Source organism: Halteromyces radiatus (assembly GCF_025201355.1).
Source record: "Halteromyces radiatus strain CBS 162.75 chromosome Unknown BX664scaffold_5, whole genome shotgun sequence".
Taxonomy (NCBI): domain Eukaryota; kingdom Fungi; phylum Mucoromycota; class Mucoromycetes; order Mucorales; family Cunninghamellaceae; genus Halteromyces; species Halteromyces radiatus.
In genome coordinates, this window is record NW_026251691.1 from 1,266,353 (window position 1) to 1,293,326 (window position 26,974).

The window sequence follows — 26,974 nt, forward strand, 5'->3', positions numbered from 1 at the left end:
TGACTAAAAAAAAATCTACATAAATGAAGGAATCAATAGATAAAAATTAACTACAACAAAACAATAAAAAAAAATAATAATAATAAGAATTTAATGAAGACCCCACTTTTTCTTGATAAGACCGTAGATTCGAGAGACTTCATGGATGATTTGTTGAGCCCAGGCTTTTTGAGTTTCAAGTTTGGATTGAAAGACAATGTTGCTTTTGGAAATCATGGAATTGTCACCTAGTTGAGCTGTAGCATGCATGATGATGATATTGACAGCATAATGATAAGCAAATGCGATGAATGGATCCGGATGTTGGAAGGTAGAGATAATTGATGATGATAGCGGCTTCGATATTATATGAGCTAAAGGTAATGTTGGGCCTACAACGACAAGATAAGAAGGTGATATGCGCGCAATACATCGTTCTAGTTCCTTGAGTTGATGTTCCTTATCGTCCGTGTTGGTGATGATCTTGTTGACTTTTCGATGTAATCCAACTGCAAGCATTTTCCAAAAGATCACTCCACATGTATCCAATGTCTTGATCTGATCCTCCATCACATTTCCATCGTACTGAGTAAAACATACAGGGAAGTATTGACTTGCTGTCTCGTGATCTTGATATCGTGATTGGAGTGGTCGAAGAGGATCGCCGGTAAAAAGTTGTAATCCTTGCCATTGGATCAAATTGTATAGCTGCTGAATCGTCTTATCGTCCCATTGAGACCGCATTAGAAGCAAGTGACATCGACAAAACCCAATACGAATACAAGTCAATACGTAAAATAGTCGAGTTTGCGTTGTGTCGGCAATCATCAACCGTGGCGTTGATGTCGTGTCATTCTCTTTTTCAATCATAAACCGCTGTTGTCCAATTTCTTTGAAGATTTGTCGTATCAAGTCCCATTGGCAAAATTGTGTGTTATCAGATGGACTAGAATATGTCACCACTTTGACCACACCGTCATCTGTTCTAATCATAAAAAAAAAAAAAAAAAAAAGAATAAATAAATAAATAAATAAATGGATCCTTCATAACACAAGAAATAGATGAACTTACTTTTGTAGTTGCCGCAATGTTATTAGAGTCAATATCCAGTGCCATGTCAGTTCATGCTTGTCCCATAAAGTCATTGATTTCCACGTACCATTGTCGGTTACTTCGGTTGATATTGTTTTCAAATAATCTTGTAAACTTGACCAGAGAATAGAATCATCCATATTTTCATTGTTGATCACTTGTAAAGTCAATACCCAAGCTTCCATCACCAAAGGTTCACGCACATTGACTACATAAGTAGCTGGAGGTCCAATCGAGGCTGACGAAGGTCCCAAAGAAAATAAGAAAAATAATAGTCGACGTATTGTTGTTTTGATGGACCAATCCATTGTTGATTCGTTTGCCACCAGAGAAAGTCTTTGTAGTCTAAATGCCCAATCAACACAATAAATCAATGACAGCAAGATATACTGAATGATAGCTGAATGTTGTGGGTGATCGATGTCTAAAGGTTCTGCCAGTCCAGTATCATCATTCCAACCAATCACCGTCAACATCCGATCGAGAAGAATATCCATTTCGCCAAGAAGGAATTGAATCATACTTGAGATTGGATGATCCGTCAAAGAAGAGTTGTTTTCATCAGTACTGAACGTCTTGCCAGATAAACAAGTCGACACAAAGCGTAAAAATCCCAAAGATAACCTCAATCCTGTTCGGTTGTCCTTCTCCAAAGATTTGTTGATGCTGATCGTATTCGTACTACTGTCATTTTGTTGTTGTTGATGTTGTTGCCACAGACAGTAAAATGATTGGAATGCTTTATAAAAGAAGGATACCATTTTGGGTGAGTCAACATAATAATCCGTTTTGTAGAATGGTTGATCAAAAACATAAACTGAATCGCACGAAGGATTGTTGAGTTCAAAGATAGAGAATTGATCGTCACTGATAAAATTCAAAGCATCGCCACAAACTGCACCTAATCGCAAAGAAGCCACCCCGCAATCAATGGTGAATTCATCTTGTATCCAACGTTGTTGTTCTTGTTGCTGTTCCAAAGTGGGTTCATGAGGTGTCTCTCCTGCTATACCATCATCATCATCCAGATCCATCATCGTCGTAGTTGTTGTTGTTGTAGTGGATGGTGTCATATTATTATCATCAGTTCGCAGCGATAGCGAACAAGTATCTTCAGAGTGATTGTAAGTTTCCAGCTGATATTGTTCACGTTCCCCATCGTCATCATCGAAAGAGCCAAAAGTCATTTCCTTTTGCTGATATTCTTGATCCAGATCATCAGTCGCATTGTTGCTGTTATCATCATGATATACTGGAGTTAACGTCGATCCAGTAGTTGCTTTTGTTGTTGTTGTCGTTGTTGCTGTCGATTCTGGATGAATACTATTTGCATCAAAATCATCTTCGTCATCATGGCGAGCTTCTTGTGTTGACAGTGATTTCCGCTTGTTTGTTGAAGATTTATGTCGATTTCTTGATCCCCAATGACGATCATACTCCTCCATTTCCAGATATTTGCTGTACACCTTGAGAAAAGAATGAGGCAGGATTCCATTCAAAGATTTTTTACTGCGTCGAAGTTCATTCAATGTCGTGTTCCGTCGACGATGTACCCGTTCGTCATCTGCGTCCACAATAAAGTTATCATCCATGTTGTTGCTGGAGCCACGATTACGTCGTTTTGACTGTCCAGATCTTGCTGATTGGGTAGTTCCTAGTATTGTTGTTGATGATGATGGTTCTGTATCTTCCGTGCCTATAGTATCAAGCATAATAAGTGGATCGATAACATCATTGTCACTGTCTTCATGATCTTCAAGGTTCGTCCCATTTCCTATAGATCCATTCATATCATGATGATGATCACTTTCAAGCCGTGTATTCAAATCATCCAAAGGAACAAAATCGAAGACATCTCGAGATCCTTGTGTTGAAGTATTGCTGTTGTTGCGCTGTGTTGTTGAACTGGAATGGTTGTGATTGGCAATAATCCGATGTGAATGTGAATGTGTTCCAAGTCGTTGCCTTGATCGATGTGATTTCTTTGGTCTTTTGTAAGTGATCATGGGTTTGACTAATTGATGTTGTTTCTGTCCAGATGTCAATGGCAAAGGGTCCAATGGCGGTATATCAAAGATGTCCGTAGCATTATTGTGAATTCGAGTTGATGGCGTTTCCTTGTTAACAGTTTTGACAATCCTAGACTCTTCTTGTTGTTGTTGTTGTTTTTGTTGTTCATCATCATCACTATCTTCTGGAATCTGGAATCGTCTTCGTTTTCGATAAAGTGGTACTGCTGTGTCACTGTCTTCCGAGGTTTGAGAATCATTAACATGATCAAGTTCTCGAATAGATGGCTGTGTTGCGATAATACTAAGATCATCCAGTTCCGTATCACTAGGCAAGTCATCGAACATATTGACAGTGTCATCATCATCATCGTCGTCATCGTCAGACAAGATAGCACCAGAGTAGTCATCATCATCGTCATCGTTGTCGTTGTCCAATTGGTAAGAATATTGTTTTGATAATGAAAGTGATTTAGATGGTGATGATTTGTATGTCGTTTTTGCCACTGCAGGGATGGACGGTGAAGACCATCGATTTGTACTCCTAATAGACCGATCTTTGGCTCCAATAAGTGACCAAAATCTTTGTCGTTCCATAGTAAAAGGGCGTAGTTGAATCTCCTGTCGTTTGCGAAGACTGCGCCTCGTTGGCTGAATATTAGATATTTGCGATGTTGATGATACTGGTATAATTGATGATACTGGTGATACTGTTGGTGTTGTTGCTGGTACTGTTGACGATATTGCCGATGCTGTTGGTGGTGTTGCTGATGGTGAAATAGGTGCTAATACATTGGGTATATCTAATATCGACATCTGGTGGGTATCTTCTAATGCTTGATTTTTAGTTGAATTTGTTGGTTGTAGAGAGGATTGTGAATGTAACTCTATAATAGTTTATAAAAAAAAAAAAAAAAAAAAAAAAAAAAGTGGTCAGAGACGAATATCTTCAAACGGTTAGATAGAATTCAACTAATACTAACCTTGACTGGGGGATACTGATGGATGGAGATTGTCAGCATTGCTTGAAGTCACTGATGAGGAAGTACAAGAAAGGTGCCAATGCTGGTAAAGCTCATCAAGAGTCATGTTAGCAAAGTAACGAATGCGCTCATGGTCTAATGCATGGTTGTTGCCATCTGAAGAGGAATCCACGGTCGATCTAGATCCAATCGTTGATGATTCTATGACAGAGTTTGTTGGATCTGTAGACATACCGATTTTTTCATGACCATATATTGGATAATGGGCAAAAAATGAATTAAAAAAAAATAAAGATATATAAAAAGAAAGAAAGAGAAAGAAATGGGCGAAAAAGGAAGGGTGGAAAGGGCCGCGAAAGAAAAAAAAAAATTTAGGGTGTCGCGTTCCAATTTTTTTTTTTTTTTTTTGGGTCCGGTTCTCCCAAACGCAGCAAATTTTCTCCCCCAATGGTCTGCTAAAGTTCCCTTTGGTCATTTGAGCGTTTTAATATACTTTTTTATTTTAGAAAAAAAAATAAAGGATTAACTTCAGATTTGAAGCATGTAATCATAGTATAAAATGTTAATGATTATTATCGTATAAGATGGATGGATATCTTTTTTTTTTCATTTGAACGAATATGATTATTAGCATCAATTAAATAAAATCATCCATTATTGTTTATTCCTGTGATATGCTAGATCCTTTCGCCTTTTTCCCCCCAGCCCACACAACAGTCATCTTGGTCATGAACTAGGTTATAATTTAGGCAGATTGGGATCCAGCTGCCCAATCTTAATGGCCAAAAAAAAATTAAGGGGAATGCTGGGAAGCAATGATGGGACAAATAGACTCAAAACACTGGGGAGAAAGGGGGTGCTGATTAGGCTCTAACATGATGGGAAAAAAACACAACATTCTGGGCGCAATTTGGAAGAAAACAAAAAAAAAAAAAAAAAAAAGTACTATAGCTTTTCCCAGGGACCACCCCTAGTAGATTATATATTAGTTGAATTATATGATGATGATCTAATCATGATGATAAAAGAATGATAATAATGACCAATGTAATTTCTTTATTACACTAAAAAAAAAAAAAAATACTAATAAAAAAGAATAGAGGTTTTAACACCAAGAATATGTAATATGTATAGAGTAAAATGGTAAGGGATAAAAAAAGAAGGTAAAGTCTATATAAACTATATAAATACGATAAACAACAGTAACACAAAATGATACAACAAGGATTAAAAAAAAATGTATATATAGATGAGAGAAATATTGTCACACTAAGGTGAAGGATGACCAAGAGTGGGAGCAGACAAATTAGATGAGAGAGTACTAGGACCTAAGGAAGAATAGTTCATAGTTGACAAAGTAGAATAAGGACGTTGATCTTTGTAAGCACGAAGTTTTGAATTGCCAGTACGATCGGCCTCCCAATCTTGCCATTTGCGCATGACTAGACGAGAAGAATCAAATACACCACTAGCATCATCATGTCCACCAGCCTTGCCTTTTTCTTCACCCACAACCACACGTGTAGCACCCCAAGAAAAATCATCGAAATGCCAAAAAGAGTAGATTGGTAATATAAAATTCCATACAGGAATGGCACAAATATAAACTATATTAAAAAAAAAAAAAAGGTGAGATGATATACGATATAAAATTATATATATATACTTACTGATCATCCAGCAGACATAAATCAATTTTCGAGTAGTGATGACAATTAAAACACCAGGTAAACCAAGTACAGCCGCTAAAAGTCCAATGGATTGCCATTGAGGATTTCCAGATACTGCAGCATTCACAATCAAATAGATAGTCATAACAACAGCACAGGGAAGTACACAAGTACCAATAAGATCAACAAAGATAGAGAATTGCATAGAGAGACAAGCAATACCACACAAGTCGGATACCAAGACAAGTTCCATTAAATTATGTACAGTAGAATTAATCCATCGACGACGTTGAGATAAAAGTACCATGAATTCATCGGGTACCACAGTTTTGCAAATGGCTTGAGGTACAAACATCATTTGTCGATGAGGGAAAGTCCGTAACATCAAAGTAGACAAGAATCGATCTTCACCCAACAGTAAAAGATTCTTTTCGTGCAATGTCGTCACTACATTTTGATTGTATTCCAATACTACATCAGGATTGGCCAAAATAGGTACCCAAGCTCCATTCTTTGGTGCCTTGATTCGATACATACTAAAGCAACCAGGTAAACAGGTGACAATACCAAATAAAGATTCAAAAGCCTTTGCATAATGATGATTGATATAGTATTCAAAGACTTGAATTGCAGTCACCCCTAAAGAAAAAAAAAAAATAAAAATAAAAAATAAAATCAGTACAGATGTGATAAAATAGATAGTCGACTTACATGATGTAGTCTTGTTTGCAATTCTTGTTTCACCACATAATCCCATGATGGTAATATCATTCGCCATAGCAGCCACCATATAAGTCAATGCATCTGGTAATACCTTGGTATCAGCATCCACCATTAAAAGTAATTCAAATTTATCAGGAGTCACATCACCACCCATCAACGAAGTCATTTTCCAAAATATATCATAATCTAATTCAGATAATCGATCATTGAATAATATTCTTTGGAAAAATGACATCAAGATAAGCTAAAAAAAAAAATAAATAGATAGAGAAAAATAAAAATAAGTAAAATATATATATATATATATGTATAAAAAAAAGAGCCAATAACGATTCGTTCCAGTTGCATGTTTGTTGTTGATTTTACCTGTGAATCACGTTTGCCTCGATTACCAGGTTTTGGAGACGATTGTTCTTCAGGAGTACCACATTTGACAATGGTGATACAAGGTACACCTTTATAATGACCGGCATACTAAAAAAAAAAAAAAAAAAAATTAATATTTCAATTTCCATTTCCCCCTCCTCCTTATCCCCCTTTTTTTCCTACTAAACTTACGACTTTCGCCATATTCAATTGTTTTTCACCATCGGCAATAGCAAGATAACTAACGGGTTTCGGATTGGCCATACTATCGTCAATATCCATCATATCAACAACAATATCTGGGGTTGATTTGGTTTCACCAGCTCCAACAATTAGACCATCCGCAATAATAAAGAAGATCTTCAAAATAATAAATAATAAAAAATGTCGTCAATAAAGCTGTATTTACAATCACTGGTTTGTTTGGGTCTTTTTTTTTTTTTTTACCTTGTGCTTGTTAGAATATGTTGTTTCAGCCAAACTATCCATAGTAATTCGTAATCCTTCTTCACCTTCAGAATAACAAGTAACCATCATACATGTATACAATTCTGTTTGAACTATTTCAGAAGAAGCAGTAGATTGACGGTGAGGAGATGAACCACCAGCAGTGATAGAGGAAGATGGTGAAGAAGCCAAAGTAGAAGAAGATTGATATTGTATTTGATTAGAAGATGAATGACGAGGTGTGGATTGATAACCATTTGCATGCTGAGCAGTGATGCTTGCCAAAGAATCACGTTGATGACCAGGAAGTGGTGGTGCTAAAGTGGTAGAAGTTGAATGAGGTCGTTGTAATGAAGGTACCGAGTTAAACATGGAGTTTCGAGGAGTTGGATACCGAGGTACTTGATAGGTATTGTTACCATTATTATGGGGACCCATTGTGGAATTAACGTTGTAAGATGAAGGATTTCGTAATGTATAGTTATTGTAAGGACCACGAATATGATTTTCAGGATCGGCATTTCCACCTTGAACTGAACGCCAAGCCAACCAATTGGATCTTCCACCTGGTTTGACCAATCGACGAGAGATAACCCATTGAAATAGTACAGCCATCGAATAACGAATTACAATCATAGCAATGATAACAGCAAACATCAAGTTCATAATAATATTTGAGGCAATACATCCACTTGAATCGGTTTGCATGACACCAACACCAAAACGAGCAATAGCACAATTCATAGCATCATTTCCATGACGATAATAAAGCATAGCGTATGAACTATCTCTATTAATAGCTGAATGAAGTACTTTATCGATTTGAGTTCCAAAAGTATTTTCTGGATAATTTTTGAAGAATCTTGTTAAATTGACCACTAAAAAAAAAAAAAAAAAAAAAATGATCAGTTTATTATCATCATCATCATCCCATGTTTTTCTTTCTTTTACCATAGTTTCCCATTAATACTAAATTAGAATTTGGAATTGGATCACGAAATTCATCCCATTCAAAATTGATTGTATCGATAGGATTATAAATAGCTTGTAAAGCAGACAAAGAGAGACAGGAACCATCAGTAGTAGCAAGAGAACTTCCACCTATATGGTGAATTTATATATATAATAAAAAAAAAAAAAGGGAAAAAAATGATGATCAATACAATATGCAGAACCCCCCACTAAATAACAATAATAATAAAAAAATAATGTTAACTTACCATAAGGGTTATCAAGTCTACAGGGATCAATAGAGCTTCGATTGAAGTCAGAAGGGAAAAAAGAAGCACAATCACCATATAAATCACCATCAAACATAGGGCCAAGGTCCATTGTACCATAATCTGTTGTCAAGTTAAGATTATGTTGTTTGAAAAAGTTTTCCGTCAAGTCTGTTGGATAAAGTTGACCAAAAATAGCATAGTATCCATTTGTTGTAGTATCCAAAGAAACGCGTTTACCGGAAACTACCGTAGAATGAGGGTAATAATCAATAGCATCCGGACAAATAGTTCGTGTTAAGCCGTAAGTTAGATAAGCTAATATTAAACACAATAGAATAATAATATATACAAGAGTAATCTATAATGACCAATCATTCAGTACAACCATGGAATGATTAAAAACCCGTAAGATAAAAATAAAAAAAAAAGTCAGTAAGTAAAACCAAAAGACCAAAAAGAAAAATATTTTAGATGGGGAAAGAACCATTGCGGAAAGTCAATTTTTTTTTTATATACATATATATCGAATAGCTCATTGTATATTAATAATGACAATGATATTTCTTTTTTTTTTTTTTTTTTTTTTTTTTTTTACCTTTTCACGCCAAGCTTGTCGCATCATTGGATTAGATTTACCGAAGCATACACGAATACAGCAGCTTGGAAAGCAACACGTGGCAAGAAAGGCAAACCAAGCCCACCAACCTGTCCGTACCACACTTCCTCCATCGTTCTTGCTTTTCTTCTTTCGGTCTCCGCTATACTTATCACCCAAAGTAGAAGAAGAATCAAAGCTAACATCGGTATCTTGTTTTAATAAATGATGTTGTTGTTGACGAAGATGTTCTTTACGATGTCTTTCAAGTTGTTGGGCTAAATGATCAGACATAGGTTGACTTGATGGATGTTGTTGTTGTTGTTGTTGTTGTTGTTGGTAAATAATCTGGCGGTGTTGGTTAGAAACCTGCTGAGTCGCCAAGCGAGATGATCCGGGGCCATGGACATTGTTCGTGACGGTAGTGATTGAACGTAATATCCCTTGACGAGGTCTTTGTCGTTCAGGTCGTGACAATGATTTGGCTCGTCGTACACTGCCATTACGACGAATGGCGTTAGAAGCAAATGCTGCTGATGATGATAATGGAGGTGATGATGATGATTGTTGTTGTGGAAGGATATCAAGTGTCACATCCTCTGATTGTTCTATAGGATTACCCATAATGAATCCTTTTCTAGATTGAATAGATAAAGTTGAGATAAGATAATGATGGTATAAAAAAGGGATTAATAAAAGGGGAGAGAAGGGATAATGAAAAAAAAAGAGAGGTAGTACTGCACAATTAAAATACTTCCTTTTTTTTCAAAAAAAAAAAAAAAAAAAAAAAAAAAAGGATATGATGAAGAAAGAAAAGAAAAAGAAATGAAATGAAAAAAAAAAATGGTAAAAGAAGATATAAAATAAATGGGATGAGGCTTATTTTTTTTGGGGGGGTGGATAATCCTTTTTGGTTCCTGAGCGATAACCATTTCTATTCCTTGTTTCTTTTTTTAACGGCTTTCTGACTTGCGATATGAAACCAAGCAAAACTCAGTACAACCAAGAAAACTAAGAAAAAAAAACAATAACAATAACAAAATAGCATCATCATTGTCATAATAGGATATCATCCAAAAAAAAAAATCATCATCCTATTTAATCATCATAATAATAATTTAAAAAAGAAATTGAGTTTAATCGTTTTTTTTTCCTTCTTCCCCTTTTCCCACATGTATTGTTATGATGTTTTTGTAATTTATTAGAAAGGATGATCTTCTGTTTATTGCTGATCATTTTTACTTTACTTAGTAAAGGAGAAGAGGGGGAGTAAGGTTAACGCGTGAAATCCTCTTTTGATTACTGCCAAATAAAGTGAGACACTGTTTTTTCATTCCTAATTCTCCTGGATGGTGGCACAATCGAAGACATATACTGGTATCGACGGCATCTGAATGTATTTTTGGACCAGAAACCTACATGAACTTGTTCAACCATCTTTTTTTTTTTTTTTTTTTTTTTTTTGCATCATTAAGATGCCATGCGCACGGACCCTTTTTACTTTAGCCAATCAAATAACATTCTAATATGATAAAATGATATATAAAGACAAAACAAGAAAAAAAAAAAAAAAAAAAAAAGAGAGAGAGGATGATGATGATGCTTAGCAATACCTTATCCCATTCTCTCATATGATATACTCTCACTGTCTTTCATTTTTTTAATCCATTGAGTCTAAGTATAACGTAGGATAGATAAAAGTAATAAAGTGATCAAAGGAAATGCAATGTGAAAATCCAAAAGATACAAATAAGCATACAAACACATATAAACAAAAAGGTGAGGTATTGATGTTGATAATTTCTTTTATTATTGGTTCTAAATGCATGATATAATGAATGGATGACTACATGATAAAAAAAAAAAGGTAAACATCACTAAAAGCTATCACTAGGAGTTATCACTAAGGTTTCTTCCATGAAGCAGATAATGATGATGATGATGATAATGATGCAGATGCAGATGATGCAGATGATGATGATGATGATAATGATGATTGACGTTTGACATCATTGTATTTTCTATTGTAGGTATTGTTTCGAGGAATCGTAGATGGAAAGGTAATAGTTTTATTTTGTATCTGTTTTTTGCGTATACCCATTGCAGCGTATCGATTTTTTTCTTGTCGTTCAGCAGTCAAGATATCCGGCTGGAACTTTGATTTTAAGATTCGTTTCACTGCTTCAGGTGATATTTTAAATTCGGTGGCCAGTGACACGGTATTGTAGTGATCAGGATACTATTCATTATATATCAATAAGAGAAAAAAAAGAGAAATGTTAATACCAAGTATATACAAGTTTTACCTATCATATTTTTTCCTTTTTTATTTATTTTTTGACTCTTACCATTGCTGCTAGAGATCTGATCTTTTCCATTGTGACTCTTGATACTCTCTTGGTTGGTTTCCATGGCAGTTGTTGTGCATCTTTTTTCTTGTTGTTTTCCAATTTATTATCGTTGCATACTGAAGAAGGGTTAGCTTTACTACTAAACATACGCAATTTTATTATATTCGATTTTGCTATGGAATGAGTAAAAAACCGGATCATAATAACAAGGGGAGGCTGAAACTATGAAGAAAAAGAAGGGAAAGAAAAAAGTCCAAACAACAACAACAACAAAAAAATTGGCAAGACATGTTTTTTTGAAAATCCGCCAACTTCATATTCGATGGAACGAATAAATGGTCATGCCGACACTTTTTTTATTACATACTGGAGAAACAAAAAAATTGGAACAGGATACTTTGAATTCAATATATACGTGACATTCATGAACACACACACACACACTCAAAGAGAATAATAATAAGAATGATGATGATTGATTGGTAGAATGGTACTTGATTGCCCCTGGAATAGAACTTGACGGTTATACCAACATGAATTATTTTTAGTACAATATGTTTTTATACCTTTTATTATATCAGATTTTATAATAGTGATAGATTTTTTTTTATAACAATGATGATAAAAATAGACTTTATTTGATTAAATAAAAGTAGGGGATTTTAGTGAAAAGCATGTATATAATGAATGAATAGATGAATGATGGATATGATCATATGTATAAAGAAAAAGAAAAAAATGAATGCATAAAAGAAAAATGGACAGAGAAATAAACTAAAATATATATATATATAATAAATAGTAATAATAATAAAAAAAAAAAAAGAATAAGATAAATGCATAAATATGTATATAAAGGGAAAGACAGACAGAGAGAGTGTATATAATGGAAGATCAAAGATGAGGGAGAGAAAAATGCGATCAAAGGTGACGGCAATCATGAGTAACGGAGGCTGATTTCTTGCGCCGGATTGGTTTTTTATTTTTCAGATCTAAAAATAAAATACCAGTGGTGGGTTGAGTATCTACTGGGGGAGATCGAGGTGGTTCTGGAAGTGCAGGAAGAGTAACAGAAGAAGAAGAAGTGGTAGTAGCAGGATGAGGTGGAGGTGATGATGATGATGATGGAGAAGTAGTAGAAGAACAAGAAGAATTCGCTGTTGTTGTTGTGGTAGTTGCAGTGTCATCATTATTATTCATAGATGGTATTCGCATCAATTTCGCTCGCAATGCCTCCATCACTAAATCATGATCTAATGGTACTTGTGGCTCTTGATTGACATTCACCATAGGAGGTTGTACAGGAGGTTTTTTCTTTGTTGCTGCCCATCGTAAAACGTGTGTACTTGAAGAAAATCCAGGTAGTGATGATGTAGATAATTGTCGTCGTTTTTGTCTAGAGTTTCTTTTTTCTTTTCAATTGTCTTGTGACTGATGTTACTTGTTGAAGGTGATGATGATGATGTAATGTTTGTTGATCCTGATGTTGTTTCCATAGGAGGTGATCTTGATCCTTGTCGATAACGATGATGATGATGATGAGTAGATGGTGAAAGGTCACCCACTAATGAACTAACTGAAGATGTGGATGATACTGTAGTAGGTAAAAAGTTCAATGTAGGAGAAGTAGACATGTGATGTTGGCTGATGGGCATCAAAGATGGTGACAAAGAGGTAGGCAAAGAATAAGAAGTAGTAGGAACGTCCAAAGCAAATTCATGAGAAGGGACAATCACTGATGAGAGTGGTAAATCCATGGCCTCAATTGTACATGACGATGATGATGAAGATGATGATATCTGATGATGATGATGTGGATCACTTGTTTTCATATAAGTAGATGGTATATCTTGATCCATCATCAAAAGTGGAGGAGATGATAGCAGAAGATGAGGTTGGGAAGATTCTTCTTGATAATTTTGACGATGTCCTTGAGATAATTGCCTTGTGTCCAAAGAGGAATCAGAAAATGTTGATGACTGATCACCCAGCATATATTGATGTTGTGATGGTTGAATACCTAATGAAGATGTGGATGCTGTATCTTGATGACTGTAGACTATTTTGGTGATTGATTGTTGGAAAAAAAAAAAAAAAAAAGTTAAAACAAAATCATCCAATACAATCATCCACCTTTGACAATCCATTTTATTTTTATTTTTACCTGAAGATGAACCATCATGCACCATCATTGAATTGTTTTGATTTGTTGTAGATGATGATGAATAGGATCCTTGTTGAATTTCATCCATATCAAAATCAACATACTTGTATTTTAGTCTTGCTTCTTCTACTTGACGAAATTCTTCTGCTGTTTTTCTCTATATAGAAACAATAAAAGTTGATCGCCATCAGTACAAAAAAGGATTATATCAAAAAGTGCCATGTGATCCATTACACGTATAAATCAATTACTTTTTTTTTTTTTTTACTTACTCGATCTTCTTGAGCTTTTGCTTCTAGAACGTGTTTCAAAAGATCCGTGTCATGTTGATAATTGGAAAGAATATCACTGACAGATAATAGAGATAAATCATCAGGTACAATCATGGATGATGATGATGATGATGAGGAAGATGTCATATAGGAATCCCAACTTGCATTATTCTGATGATTACCATGATTGGAAGATGAAATGGTCATGACAAAAAGATAAAGATAAAAAATAAAGATAAAAAAAAAAAAGAAATCAGAAAAAAAAACAATAAAAGACGAGAAAGAGAGAGGAAGAAAAAAAAAAAAAAAAAAGGAAAAGAAAGGGAAAGAAAAAAAAACAAAGAATAAATGTGCCAGAAAAAAAAGTTAAAAATATCTCCCATTGACTCTCTTTTTTTTTGAACTTCCTCTCAGTTCATAATCATTTATTATATTACTCTTTTTCCTTATAACACACAGTAAAAAAAAAAATCTACCTTTTCACTTTTTGATAGTTATTGCTGGGCTTGATTACTGGGCTTGAAATACCTATGATTGCATTTTTCATATAGAAATTAAACTTTTTTTTTTTTGTAAATAATCAATAAGGAGAAAGGGAAAGTTTTTTTGGATGATATTATTTTTAATTCTTTTGGTTAGACTCTATCTTTTCAGTAGATGAATATAAAGTATTATTTATAAATATATATATATATTAATATTCAGTTTGTTTCTTTTTTTATATCATTTGATGATGATGATCCTATGGGATGATTGTTATACGACGTAAATGAAGAGGAGTAATAGGAGAAGTAAAGTATAAAAAATCAGAAACTTTTACAGTTGTGAAGCACAATACTATAAAGTTACACAAAGAGTCCGAAAGTTGAACCAAAAAGAGGGGTGGCAACAAAGTGAGTCTATTGTTAGTACACCTATTTGTATATATAAAGCCATCGTTGTACATAAAACATCTGTCGTTACCTAAAATACTTTTTACTGCTATGTGGCTGGTAAGGAAAATAAAACATCCTGCATCAGACCATAATTCACATCAAAAAAAAAAAAAATCTTGGACCAGGTAAGTGACAGTGCTAAAAGCCAAAAATAGATTATTATTTTTTTTTTGTTTTGAACCGCGCTACCTTATTTGCACAAGTGGCAAACATTCATCAAATGCTTCTAAGGGTAACATTTGACTTTTTGTTATGCTTAGTGATTCTCAATGTAACAATATGAGCCCTTATTATTAGCCACCCTTTAAATCCTTCCACTTTTTATTTGTCATCCTTTATTAATCAAGGGTTGTTGAAATGGATAAAATAAAAAAAAAAAAAAAAGCTTTCTATTCTTTTTTTAGACATCTGAGTATTAACCCACGTTGAAAAGGGTAAATCTCCTAACTAACAAAGTTTAATTGAAGCTCCTTCTCGATGATATTCATAGTCTTTCATAGAAATCATTATAGAAATCATTCCATTCAATCATTATCTATTCTTGTTATCATTTATTTAACCATCATCTATTCCATTATCATCTATTTAATCATCATCTATTCATATATTCAGTCATCATCCATTCAAATTACTATCCATTCATCCATTACTAATTCATCATCTTAATTGAAAATCTCGGAACTTGGAACTACCGATGAACACAAGGAAGCATGCATCGGTGCGAGTGTAGCAGTAATAATGCTGAGGAGATCTCATGCACATTCCCCCACCTCTATGTATCTCATGACGTTATGAACTGTTTAAAAAAAAAAATTACTATTATTATCTTTCTGATTTGCCCATGTGAAACCGTCATTTAAAGTGATTGCCGTGGTTGGTGCAAATTTCCATTTTCCTCTTTTATCCTGCCACTTCCATCTCTTTTTTGGACCATCTATATTAAAAAGTAAAAGTGGAAAAAAAAATAACCTTGAGAAAAGAAAAACAAACCTTATCACCAGCACCCTTCTTTATTAAATCTATTCTTGGCACACAAACCAAGATGGAAAGGTAAATGATATTTCATCTCGGTAAATTGATTGCATAATCCCCCATCATTCATCGGCTTCAAATTCCGCGCGTGCCTAACAAAACCTTGATATAACAACTTTTATTGTTTTATTTTCGATCATGTAATATAAACTATCATCTATAAATAAACTAACTCTATTTCTTTTCGCGTAATTCAACACCAAATTCTTGTTCAACAGTGGATCGGACCTTGTCTTGAATCTCGTTGATTTCTTCATTGGTAACATTCCTATCCATTGATCTATACATAATACGATAACATAAACTACGTTTCTTGGTTTTGGGATGAACAAAGTCATCAATCTAAAAAAAAAAGGATTTAATTAGTATGATGATCATCATTTCCATATAATAAATATTTACCAATTTCACATTTTCAACTAAATCACCAGCTACACCACGAATCGATTCACAAAAGTTATTATCATGCCATTCAGTAGAAGGAAGCCAGAATGAAATATCCTTGATACAAGGAGGATATTTTGAAAATGGTTGAAATTTGTTGATTTGACCAGGCGTGAATTGTTCAATGAATCGTTCATCTTGAGACCAAAACAATCTAATATCAGGAATACCAAAAAGTACCATAGCTAATCTTTCCAATCCCATTCCAAAAGCCCATCCAACAGTATCATGTCGATCTATCGACAATACAAAAAAAAAAAAAAATACATGAATGACTCTTTTTTTTTTTTTTTTACCATCCCATCTACTTACTTCCTTTATCTAATAATGTCTGTTGTACTATCCCAGTTCCAAGTACTTCTAACCATTCACCTTGGTAATAAATTTCGACTTCATAGCTAGGACTGGTAAAAGGGAAATAAGCTTCAATCCAACGGACCTTGAGATTAGGTTCATCAGCAAAGAGATGACAAATCATGCTGTTAATAGAATGTTTGAGGTGAGCCACCAAAGGAGTCACCACCTGATCAGTATGTCGATCTTGCATTGGATTACCAGGATGAATCACAGTGTCATCAATAATTTCAATATTGGCAGGAATAGGGTTCGCGCGTGCTAGGTCAGCTTCGATGGCACTGACAGTATCCATAGGCTTATTACGATCATAATCAAAGTAGGCAAGTCCTTCAATTTGGTGAAACACTGGATAATGTGAACTGTCGATTTCATCCCGTCGATAAACATCTCCACTGATTAAAAACTTGTTTGCTCCCGATGCCAATCCTTCTAGTTGATGTGCTGAAGTGTGTGCTCGAAGTACAGTATCCTTATTGAAGTAGTAATTGTCGGATTTCGTACGACTAGAATGATCTTTTGGAATCAAGAGATCATCAAAGTTTTGTCTTGTGCTAACTATTGGTGATAAATCATTGAACGTCTTGAAATCACTAAAATGACCTTCGATAAGTTGTCGAATAATACCAATAGGATTACGAGGTTGTAAATGAAGTTTGCGTTCCATTTTCGAAAGTACTGTAGGTGTTACATTGGTCCAGTCATCCCGTTGATATGATATTCCATTCACTTGAATATTATTTTCCTTGAATTCTACCCCTGGTCAAAGAATAATATGTTAGTATGAACTTTCTTTTTTTTTATTTTATTTTATTTTGGACTTCACTTTTACCTGAATGATTAGTGGAATATAAAGCTTGTTGACATAAAATAATAACAGATCGTTTTTTGTTTCCATAGGTCTTGATAGATGTTGATAACCTAAGAAAACTAGTCCTGAGCATGTTGTTCAGAAAAAAAAAAAAAGTGAAGGAAGAGAAAAAAGAAAGAGTGAGAATATCTGTCACTCAAGCCAGAAAACAAAAAGAGGGAAAGGGAAAAAAAAAGTTTCAACCCCCGCACCAAATAACTAGATGCTCAATATTTTCTTTGGATATCGTAATATATTGTAGTTGTAAATGAGTTTTGGAACTAATATATGCTCTTTTTTATTCGTCCATTCAAGAATATCAATCATCAAAAGTTGAACTAGTTATCTGGAAAACATGTTGATCATACTTAGTGTGGATGGGATATTTGAATAACCAAGAATTATATTATCCTACACGTTGTACATAATAATGGCTCATTTATTGTTGGATGGTATTCAAAATGGTAAAAAAAAAAAAAAAAAAAAAGTAAATGCTTTGTAGAAAATAAATTAATCCTACTCTTTTTGTTTCTTCATTGCTTTATACATGCACCATCGACATTGTCATCACTCTTTTGTACGACACATAATACGACTATCTTGGTTTGTCTTTTTCTCATTTGGTTCTTTTATTGACTTTTTTTATTAAGATATAATTTTATTAGTCTTATTATATAGTTTATTCTTCTTCTTTAATAAAATTATTTATATTCATATTGTTTTTTTTTTATTATTCAGTAAAAGCTTTGTAATTGTATCTATTTATTCATTCACGTAATCCATGCTATATGCCATAAATTTAGATTCCGATATCTCGAAAAAAAGAAAAAGTTACTGTTCCTTCACTTCTTTGTTTCCTTGTTCCTTTGTTCCTTTGTTCTTTTTTTTTCTCCTTCTCTTTGTTTTTCTTCTTCTTCTTTTTATTATTATTATTATTTACTTTTCATTTTTATCTTATTATACTCTAATACCTTACATTATACTCTTCTTCATTCTCATTTCTATCTATACCTAATTTAATGGCAAGAAAGAAACTTCAACCCAATGTTTACAACCAAAACTTATATCCAAAAGCATGTTTACAACAACAACCGTGTCGAACTCAATTAAATAACCTAACTTGACAAGAAAGAAGTAACAAGATATATCAAAAGAACTTTTGCGACACGATTGACAAAACAATTGAATGAGATATAGGCTATAATCGCAACAAACAATCAACAAGTGAGCAAGTCAAGCAAACCTTTCAAACTAACAAAAGGTACGAACCAGTTGGGATCCGGTGTCTGAAAGGATATAAATCTGATACTGAAACTCTGTGGTTACTTTTATACCAATAATTATATCAAGATGATGCTGGCAATGGATTGAAATCATCGAAATTGGAACCTACAATGAACAATTTCAAAGGCGTTGTTCATCCTGAAGATATATCATCGGTCAAATTCATGGAATGTAAACAATCAAACAAGTCTATCAAATACGTTGGTTGTGATCCTGGTATGGTCACCTTTCTCATTACTGCGACAATGACGGCCAGTCAGGTTGGTTTCCTCTTAGCTCTATCAAACAGATTTGAAGTATTGACGCCTTTAGCTGAAGAAGCAAAAAAACAATCAAGACTTCCGATTTAATATGCTGAAGGTTCAGGAATCAACTCATATTTCGACTACTACTGATACAACAAAGGTCAAAGAAAATTATGCTGTAAGTAATAACTGTACCAGATAAAGCTTGATCTAACTTTCTTTCTTTTTTTATTATTATTATTAAAACATAGACAAATCAAGTCATACTAACAACGATTGTCTTCATTTTATTCTTACAACAATGCTGATCAACATGCAAAAAAACAAAGTCAACCAATACATACGGAACAAAGATCAAGGGATATGCACATGGATCACAAAACAAACTCATCCACAACATTGGTCAAAATGCTGTCGTCTGTCATACTGATGAATTTCGATCAACAAAGTTGTGTTCTTTGTATCATCAACGTACTCATCATCCTAAAAAAAACCATCAAAGGAAAAGTATCGCCAAATTATGGTGCCGTTACATGTGACAATCCTGATTATTTTGAACGAAAGTATGAATGCAGCCACAAATAGGATTATGATTGGTATTGAACAACAACTGATCACTGGTTTTTCACCTGCACCCTTCCGATGCTCTTGCACTTTGATTGATGAAGGTAGAAACAACAACAAAATGTCTGCTTACTTTGACGCTGTGTACATCCTGGATTGGTCGATGCAACTACCGCTAGCCCTTGAGCTAGAAGGAAATTTTTAATCGTAAGTACATACATACTCCATATACCTTTTAGTGATCACTCATCAATTCTTTTTTAAACACCGTTTTTTTTTTTTTTGTTGGTTTTTTTTAGGTGGGAAATAACTTAGTCCGATGCGATTGGATAGAAGTGGGGATTCGTTTTCAATTCCATTCTACTTCTTTTCTGTTGTTCTTCTTTTATCTAGCATCATGTTCAGTTTTGGCGATGAAGATGACGACGACACTTTTATTCAGTCTATTCAACCATTACCGAAACAAACAATAGAACGAGATATCTTTACCGCTGAAGAATTTGATCCTGATCGGTTTCTATCCAGTCGTCGACATTTAGGATTGGAACGCTTAAAAATGGAATTGAATAGTCATCTCAAGTCTTTGAAAACAGAACTAGTAGACTTGATCAACCGTGATTATCAAGATTTTATTAATTTATCAACCAATTTGAAAGGTGTCGACAAAGCTATTGAAAACCTACAGCCACCTCTTGTACGGATGGAAGTCGAAGTCAAGGTAAATTGTTGTACAGAAAGATATAATATTTTAGTTTGTATTATTATATACGTATTGTTCAGTATCATGTTTATTCATTTTTCTTTATCATATAGGGTGTACGATCTCATTTCCAGCATGTCATGGACGATCTTGAAAAACAATTGGAACATCGTGCACGAGTACGAGAAAAGAAGGTACGATGGAATAATACAAAAAAAGTATCAAAAAAAATTATCTAATTTCTTTTTCTTTTTTCTTTCTTTTTTATAGACTTGTTTGAAATTATTACTGAATATTCATGAATCAGTCTCCAAAGTTGAAGACTTGCTACAAATCAACGCGGATATTTCCAAGGACAAGGCTGGAACTGGTCTTACTATGGCAACTACTTTGACAGATGGAACAACTGTTGCAGAAGAAACTGAAGATAGGTAATTATATTCAACTAGGGAAAGTATTAATAAGACTTACTTGATGATTTATTCTTTGTGTAGTTTGGGAAAGCAAATAGATCGAGTGGCAGTAGAGTTCAATCAAATGCAACATCTGGTTAATCGTGGAAAACATCTATCTTTTGTGATCGAAAATGAATGGGTAAGAAGACAAAGAAATGAATCCATGAGAAGTACTCACTCCTTTTTTTTTTTTTTTTATCTATTTTACACAAAAGAGAATCACGCGAATTAAGGATACTTTACAACAAAAGCTTTCAAAAGCATTATCAATGACCATCAATAATATGCTACATGGACAAATCGATAGATCAACACGCCAAGCATTAACTCAGTGTTTACGAACTTACGCACTTGTGGATCAAACCCATGTGGCCGAAAGTATTATACGTGAAGAATTCATTCGCCCTTTTTTGGACAAAACAATTACTCGCCAAGCTATAGAATCTCCCCGATTGAACAACAATGGATCATCATCAACATTGTCAGCACAAGATCTTTCTCAACCTCTCGTCATCATGTATAACAAAATCCTATCTTTTGCCAGCAATGATTTACGACCTATTTTGGATATCAGTCAACGCACTTTGAAAGGAACAAATTATGAGATCTTGGTTAATTCTCTTTGGGTACAAGTAGTAGAACATATTCATAAGCGATGTTCAACAATTTATGCTGCTGGTCAAACGGATGCATGTCATAGGGTAAAATATATCAAGATCTAAAAAGGAAGGGAAAATGTACTAGCAAACGCAACTCTCACACATCACACTTTTTTATTTTTATTATTATTATTTAGAACTACACCTCTTCCATTCAATTCATTTCTGGTTTAGAAAACTTATTTATCAGCAAGAAATCACTTCTCTACTTCAGAAATCATCCCAGCTATACTCTTTTCATGAAACGATGGCAACTTCCTGTTTACTTTCAACTTCGGTAAAATGTGCTCATATATTTCCTAGAAATTCGAACTCTTTAACTGAATTCTATCTTACTAGATTTAGGGAAATCGTCACCGATGTGGAAGAACACTTAGTGGATTCCAAAAAAGGTTTGGCTTTAGATACATCAAAATCCCCTACAAATAAAACCAGTAAGTTTGGATATATAGTTAGAGAAGACTAGGTGGAGGGGAGATAAAATCACAACGTATTGACACTTATATAAATGTTAGATTTGGTTCTACCGGGTACCAAGGCGATTGCGCAAGCCATTGAAAAATGTTGGGCAGACAATGTGTTCCTATATGTGTTATCTGATCGGTTTTGGAAATTGACATTACAGGCAAATGAATTACACAGATCTTTGTGAAAAAAAAAAATTTAATCTGATGTTTGATCTTCTTTTTCTCTCTTTTTATATAGTTACTTTGTCGATACAATCTTTGGGCTACTCAAGTCATTGAGCAAACTTTTAACAAGCAAGATGATCGTAATGATGGTGAACAGCGAACTTCATCCTCTCTTGGTAGTAGTCCTACCACTAGTGGCGACCTGATCAAACCCTTTGATGAAACATTGGTGATTGTTTTATCCAATGATATCGAAAATCTTGTTAGTGTTGTAAGTTGACAAGAAAAAAAAAAGAAGAAAAGAAAAAAATGAATCCAAAAAAAGATCATGATTACAGCTAACATTTTTGTATTACACATACTATTTATAGATGAAGACTCTGACTAGCGATATGATATTTCCCAAACTACCAAACGATATTCAAGATATTTCTCTTCTCAAAGGTAAGAAGAAAAAAAAATAGATCAACAAGAAAAGAAAAAAAAAGGCTTACGATTTACTTATTCTCTTTCGATATTGCTATACAGAGAGTATGGACGAACTTTTACAAACATTGGAAACATCGACAATTCAAGATTTAGATCGGCGTATCACTGGAGCAATCAGTCGACGATGCATGGAATCTCTACAACTTGTCAAAGGGATCATCAGTCATTACCGACATACGAACAAAGCACCACCGACAGAACCTTCGTATTTTATACCCCATCTATTCAAACCATTTGTGACTTTTGTGGAACGTAATCGACCATGGATTCAACATACCAATAAGCAAAAAACATGGGCAGCTATTGTAATTGATATGGTGATTTTTAGGTATTAAAAAAAAAAAGGAGAGACATTCGGTTATTCATCTCTTTTTTTTTTTTTTTTTTTTTTTTTTTTTTTTTTTTTTGGTGATAGATATACTTTGATCATTAGTGAATTACTTGCGATTTTGAAAAAACAAGATGATGCTTTGAAGAAAATCAAATGGGGCAAAAAAACTGGGTTGACAAAACCATCAGAAGATACATTGACAGATAGTGAAAAAATTCAATTACAATTTGCTTTGGATGTACGCCAAATTGGAAAAGAGGTAAAATAAAAATAAAAAAAAAAAAAAAGATGATTCTTTGTACTTTGAATGATACTTATTTTATTTTGGATTAGTTGGACAAGATGGATGTGGAGAATCATCGACCTGAATGTTATATCAAGTTATGTCAAGTGGTGGAACCTTTTGGTAAGTTAGAAATAATATATATATATGATCCATCATTGTTTGTTGAAAGGATGATCTATTCTCACCTTTTTCTTATATGTATATATATGATTGTTATAGAACATTTGATATCAAGCCCAGTATAGTACAATGGTTGGATTAGAATACATAATTGACAATAATAAATAAAAAAAAAATAAGTAGAAACAGGACAGTTTCTGTGTTGATTTATTTGTAATAATATAAAAAAAAAATAAAAATAAAAATAAACAACAGTTGTGAATGATGTATCTAATCTAAATGAGGGAGAAAGAATGAAGATAGAATGGATTAGCTATTTTTTTTTTTTTTTTGTGCATTGAATATGAATAGGATCCTGTAGTGATTGCATGAGAGTAATTGTTATGACTATGTTGATGTATGATTCTCCACTATAGTTGTCCAACCTGTCCTCTGTTGATCACGTTTAGCCCATCTAGAATAAAAATAAAAATAAAATAAGTTTCTAATATGATTTGTAAAAGCACTTTACAATTCCAATAATCGGTCACCATTTGGATTGGATTCAGGATGATATACAGCTGTAGGTAAGAGAGTCTCGATGATTTGATAGACAAAAGATGGTTTACTTTCACTGATTTCATCTATTAAAAAAAAAAAAAAAGAAAAGAAAAATGAGATGTGAAGGATATTTAATTTTCAATAATAGTAATTACTGGGCAAACGAGGCTTGATAAAATCAAATACACAATCAGGATTCCGTTGATGTCGTAATTCAGTATCGCCATCTTTTCGGAAGATCAGTAGACTAAGTTTGCTCTTGTTAAAGTATCTGAATGGTTGTCGAGCGATTTGATTGTTGACATTTTTCTTGATCCAGCAAAAGTTTTCTACATACTTGAACCCCCAATCTTTGGTGATTCGAACAAGTTCACGTATCCATTCCTTTTCAATCCATATAAATAAAAACCCTGCCTTCACCACTTGATGTACATTGAGTTTCGCCTACAAAAAAAAAGGGTCAATGATTATATCTCATAAAATGACATCTGTTACCAAATCATCAATATGAATTTTTCCAGGAGTAGGTTCTTCATCAGGTAATAAAAGTGGTGGATCCATATAAACTGCTGTAAAATCGTTGCCAAATGTAGTCAAATCGGTTGACAATATATCTCGTACTTGTAATGCTCTATAAATTACATAGACAAAATGAGTATTATTAGCTTTATATAAATCAAATTACCTTGAACCAATAGGAGGATTCTTATGTACTAAGGGTTCCATTTGCATAATAGTATGAGCCCATGATCGAGGAATAGGAGTACCAGGAATTCGTACATATGTAGGTAAACTTGGATCAATGGCACTAAAAAAAAAAAAAAAGAATAAGATCACACCAAAAGAGAAAAAGAGGGATTTTACCTAACCCGCTTTTTGATCATGAAAAACCTGCCATCACGATCTTGTACTTGAACTTGCATCACCTTGTATCTTGCCAAAATCTTTTCACGATCCACACCACTACCACCCATTCGTCGTTGACCTGTTCGAGATCGTCTTTCTTGTCCAACACTTCGTTTTCCACGTTTTCGCGGTGATTCTCCAAATTCCATATCCCAAAAGTCATCGTCCACATGAATGTAATCACTAATAAAAAAAAATAAGTTTTATGATGTTGTTGTTTTCTAACAAAATGATAAGACTTACTCTTCTTCAAAGACTTCATCGGTATTACCATCCGTGAAATCCACTTGCCATAATTCCATAGCATCCATATCGTCCACCACAGTTGTATCCATCATGGCACTTTTGACCGTAAAAGCAGATGTTCGTTTGAACACCTCTTGAAGTTGTTCTTCCGTCAATGGTTGTGATTCTTTCAATGTACTGTCCAATCCAACGACATCATCGTCCTTGTTTGCACTTTCCGTTGTATCATCCCCCTGTTGTTTTTCATGATCCTGTGGTGTGTTTGGTGTATCTACATGTGTTCCTGTGGGTTCAGGAGTACCAGGATTGGCCACTGCCATACTAGAGAATTCTCGTTGAATCCGATCCAATTCTTCAAACTTTTTCATAATAGCTTCTACTGATTCTTCATCTTCGACATAGCCGACATAATGGACATTACTATAAAAAAATAAATGTTGAGTTCAAAAGATCAAAAAAAAAAAAAAAAGAAATAGTTCATTATTTTGTATTTTTTTTTCTTATTATTATTATTTTTGTTTTGATTACCTGGCGACAGTTGTATTATTTTGCTTTCTTTTTCTTCTTGGACGATCAGACATGTTGTTTTAATGATAGAAAGTAAATAAAATTAAGTGATTAGAAAAAAAAAACGCGAACTTTTAAAAAGAAAAGAAAAAGAAAAAGAAAAGGGAAAAAGGGGAACGCGGCGCGCTCTGTGGAAGAAAAAGGGAAAAAAAAGGACTTTCTTCTCAACTTGCTTCACCAGTTCATACCCCGCACCTACCCTGTTCTTCTGTAACTCCCATTGATGTTCAAAAACTACCAAAAAAGGAATGAGAAAGAAGCCTTTATTTAAGTTTATCAAGGAAGTTGAAGGAATGTAAATAATTATCATCAAAAAAAAAAAAAAAAGATGATACTAGTCCTAGTCTTGTTTTTTTTTTTTTTTCCTTAAAGATGAATTTCATTTTGTATGGCCTTCATGCCTTCTGGTCCTGTATAAAGCATGTAAAAGGCAGTGAAAGGTTGATTAACAACGACACCTTTGACTTGGCATTGATTGGGAGCAGGATGAGTACCATTCAAAGAATGAAGACGCACAGCATACTCAACATGAGAGAAGTAACCATCAGTAGATGTCCAAGCGGCTTCGGCCAAGTGATCGTCCAAATTCACGCCTTCATCGCCACGTTCTTTTCGATCTTCATCATGGATAGTATTGGTGGGAGGATGACCAGTGGAGAACCATGAACCATCAGGATAATAATAAGCGGCGATATATTGATGTTCTGGATCAGGATCAGCCCTACATATTTTAAAAAAAGATAAGTGTCAATGGATGGATTCTTTTTTTTTTTTTTTAAAAAAAAAAAAATAGTAAAGGTTTACATTTGTAAAGTTTGATTGAGGGGAGCAGCAAACATTTGACCGATGGCTTTGCCCTCAATATCAAAAGGAGCTTGTCTACCCTTTGCAGGATAAAGAAGAGCATGTGTTTGTACATTGTACCAATGTTCTAATCGTTTCTTTTCAGGATTACATTGATAGATACGGTATCCTTTGGCAAAGAAAACGTCGTACAATTGCTGATCATTAGGAGGTGCAAGACTTGACTTGACATTGGCAACCGTAGGTGCTGCTCCATTCAGTAATTCAGGTACCACATCGGCTTGCGTGCCCATCATCATGCAAAGAGTAGCAATCATAAGAAACGTCTTGCTTGAAAATACCATATTGATAGAAAATAAAGTGGATGATAATTAGAATAATAAAAAAAAAAAGAAAAAGAAAGAGAGAAAATACTAATATGATAGAGAAACACTTCCTCCTTTATATATACATATATTCATGATTCGGGTTGTTTGTTCACTGAGGAAGGAAACTACGAGGATCAGATTGAAATTTAATCCTTCAAAAAAAAAAAACTCCAACATAGCTCATCAACCACGGATATATTATCGTAAAGAGAATGTGTGTTTTTCCTTTTCTTAATTATTCAGATAAATCAAAAAAAAAAAAATATAACTGTGAACGAATAAAAATAA

General features: G+C 33.9%; 8 protein-coding genes across 8 annotated transcripts; 1 reads left to right on the top strand and 7 right to left on the bottom strand.

Annotated features, from left to right (window-relative positions):
• Nucleotides 1-6: 6 nt before the first annotated feature.
• On the bottom strand, nucleotides 7-4,385 carry BX664DRAFT_335866 (uncharacterized protein). The gene is made up of 3 exons (XM_051545991.1): nucleotides 4,065-4,385; nucleotides 1,052-3,968; nucleotides 7-964 (listed from the first exon to the last, which is right to left on the bottom strand). The coding sequence occupies exons 1-3, from the start codon at nucleotides 4,294-4,296 to the stop codon at nucleotides 91-93; spliced, it is 4,023 nt and encodes a 1,340-aa protein (XP_051399126.1). The 5' UTR covers nucleotides 4,297-4,385; the 3' UTR covers nucleotides 7-90.
• Nucleotides 4,386-5,104: 719 nt separating this feature from the next.
• Nucleotides 5,105-9,869, bottom strand: BX664DRAFT_335871 (chitin synthase). Its single transcript, XM_051545992.1, has 8 exons — nucleotides 9,089-9,869; nucleotides 8,491-8,851; nucleotides 8,222-8,371; nucleotides 7,271-8,148; nucleotides 7,016-7,183; nucleotides 6,824-6,931; nucleotides 5,735-6,701; nucleotides 5,105-5,671 (listed from the first exon to the last, which is right to left on the bottom strand). The coding sequence occupies exons 1-8, from the start codon at nucleotides 9,710-9,712 to the stop codon at nucleotides 5,334-5,336; spliced, it is 3,594 nt and encodes a 1,197-aa protein (XP_051399127.1). The 5' UTR covers nucleotides 9,713-9,869; the 3' UTR covers nucleotides 5,105-5,333.
• Nucleotides 9,870-10,887: 1,018 nt separating this feature from the next.
• Nucleotides 10,888-11,831, bottom strand: BX664DRAFT_335874 (uncharacterized protein). Its single transcript, XM_051545993.1, has 3 exons — nucleotides 11,437-11,831; nucleotides 11,072-11,327; nucleotides 10,888-11,029 (listed from the first exon to the last, which is right to left on the bottom strand). Exons 1-3 carry the CDS (start codon nucleotides 11,638-11,640, stop codon nucleotides 10,992-10,994), a joined length of 498 nt encoding a protein of 165 aa, XP_051399128.1. The 5' UTR covers nucleotides 11,641-11,831; the 3' UTR covers nucleotides 10,888-10,991.
• A 720-nt stretch (nucleotides 11,832-12,551) lies between these two features.
• Nucleotides 12,552-14,181, bottom strand: BX664DRAFT_158149 (uncharacterized protein). Its single transcript, XM_051539922.1, has 3 exons — nucleotides 13,876-14,181; nucleotides 13,604-13,760; nucleotides 12,552-13,498 (listed from the first exon to the last, which is right to left on the bottom strand). The coding sequence occupies exons 1-3, from the start codon at nucleotides 14,080-14,082 to the stop codon at nucleotides 12,723-12,725; spliced, it is 1,140 nt and encodes a 379-aa protein (XP_051399129.1). The 5' UTR covers nucleotides 14,083-14,181; the 3' UTR covers nucleotides 12,552-12,722.
• Nucleotides 14,182-15,910: 1,729 nt separating this feature from the next.
• Nucleotides 15,911-17,616, bottom strand: BX664DRAFT_158160 (phenylalanyl-tRNA synthetase). The gene is made up of 4 exons (XM_051539923.1): nucleotides 17,473-17,616; nucleotides 16,599-17,393; nucleotides 16,245-16,522; nucleotides 15,911-16,184 (listed from the first exon to the last, which is right to left on the bottom strand). Exons 1-4 carry the CDS (start codon nucleotides 17,582-17,584, stop codon nucleotides 16,017-16,019), a joined length of 1,353 nt encoding a protein of 450 aa, XP_051399130.1. The 5' UTR covers nucleotides 17,585-17,616; the 3' UTR covers nucleotides 15,911-16,016.
• A 1,923-nt stretch (nucleotides 17,617-19,539) lies between these two features.
• Nucleotides 19,540-23,489, top strand: BX664DRAFT_386884 (oligomeric golgi complex component, COG2-domain-containing protein; the record flags this gene model as incomplete). Its single annotated transcript, XM_051549351.1, has 15 exons — nucleotides 19,540-19,727; nucleotides 19,977-20,301; nucleotides 20,397-20,477; nucleotides 20,554-20,714; nucleotides 20,778-20,877; nucleotides 20,954-21,439; nucleotides 21,535-21,674; nucleotides 21,737-21,831; nucleotides 21,913-21,986; nucleotides 22,103-22,300; nucleotides 22,401-22,473; nucleotides 22,558-22,846; nucleotides 22,934-23,108; nucleotides 23,183-23,255; nucleotides 23,355-23,489. 15 exons carry the CDS (start codon nucleotides 19,540-19,542, stop codon nucleotides 23,378-23,380), a joined length of 2,484 nt encoding a protein of 827 aa, XP_051399131.1. The 3' UTR covers nucleotides 23,381-23,489.
• An 82-nt stretch (nucleotides 23,490-23,571) lies between these two features.
• Nucleotides 23,572-25,633, bottom strand: BX664DRAFT_335884 (uncharacterized protein). Its single transcript, XM_051545994.1, has 8 exons — nucleotides 25,476-25,633; nucleotides 24,945-25,367; nucleotides 24,660-24,884; nucleotides 24,481-24,603; nucleotides 24,291-24,426; nucleotides 23,951-24,239; nucleotides 23,767-23,878; nucleotides 23,572-23,709 (listed from the first exon to the last, which is right to left on the bottom strand). Exons 1-8 carry the CDS (start codon nucleotides 25,526-25,528, stop codon nucleotides 23,643-23,645), a joined length of 1,428 nt encoding a protein of 475 aa, XP_051399132.1. The 5' UTR covers nucleotides 25,529-25,633; the 3' UTR covers nucleotides 23,572-23,642.
• Nucleotides 25,634-25,880: 247 nt separating this feature from the next.
• BX664DRAFT_374517 (uncharacterized protein) lies at nucleotides 25,881-26,942 on the bottom strand (the record flags this gene model as incomplete). The annotated part of the gene is made up of 2 exons (XM_051548697.1): nucleotides 26,319-26,942; nucleotides 25,881-26,235 (listed from the first exon to the last, which is right to left on the bottom strand). The coding sequence occupies exons 1-2, from the start codon at nucleotides 26,660-26,662 to the stop codon at nucleotides 25,881-25,883; spliced, it is 699 nt and encodes a 232-aa protein (XP_051399133.1). The 5' UTR covers nucleotides 26,663-26,942.
• Between the last annotated feature and the right edge of the window lie 32 nt (nucleotides 26,943-26,974).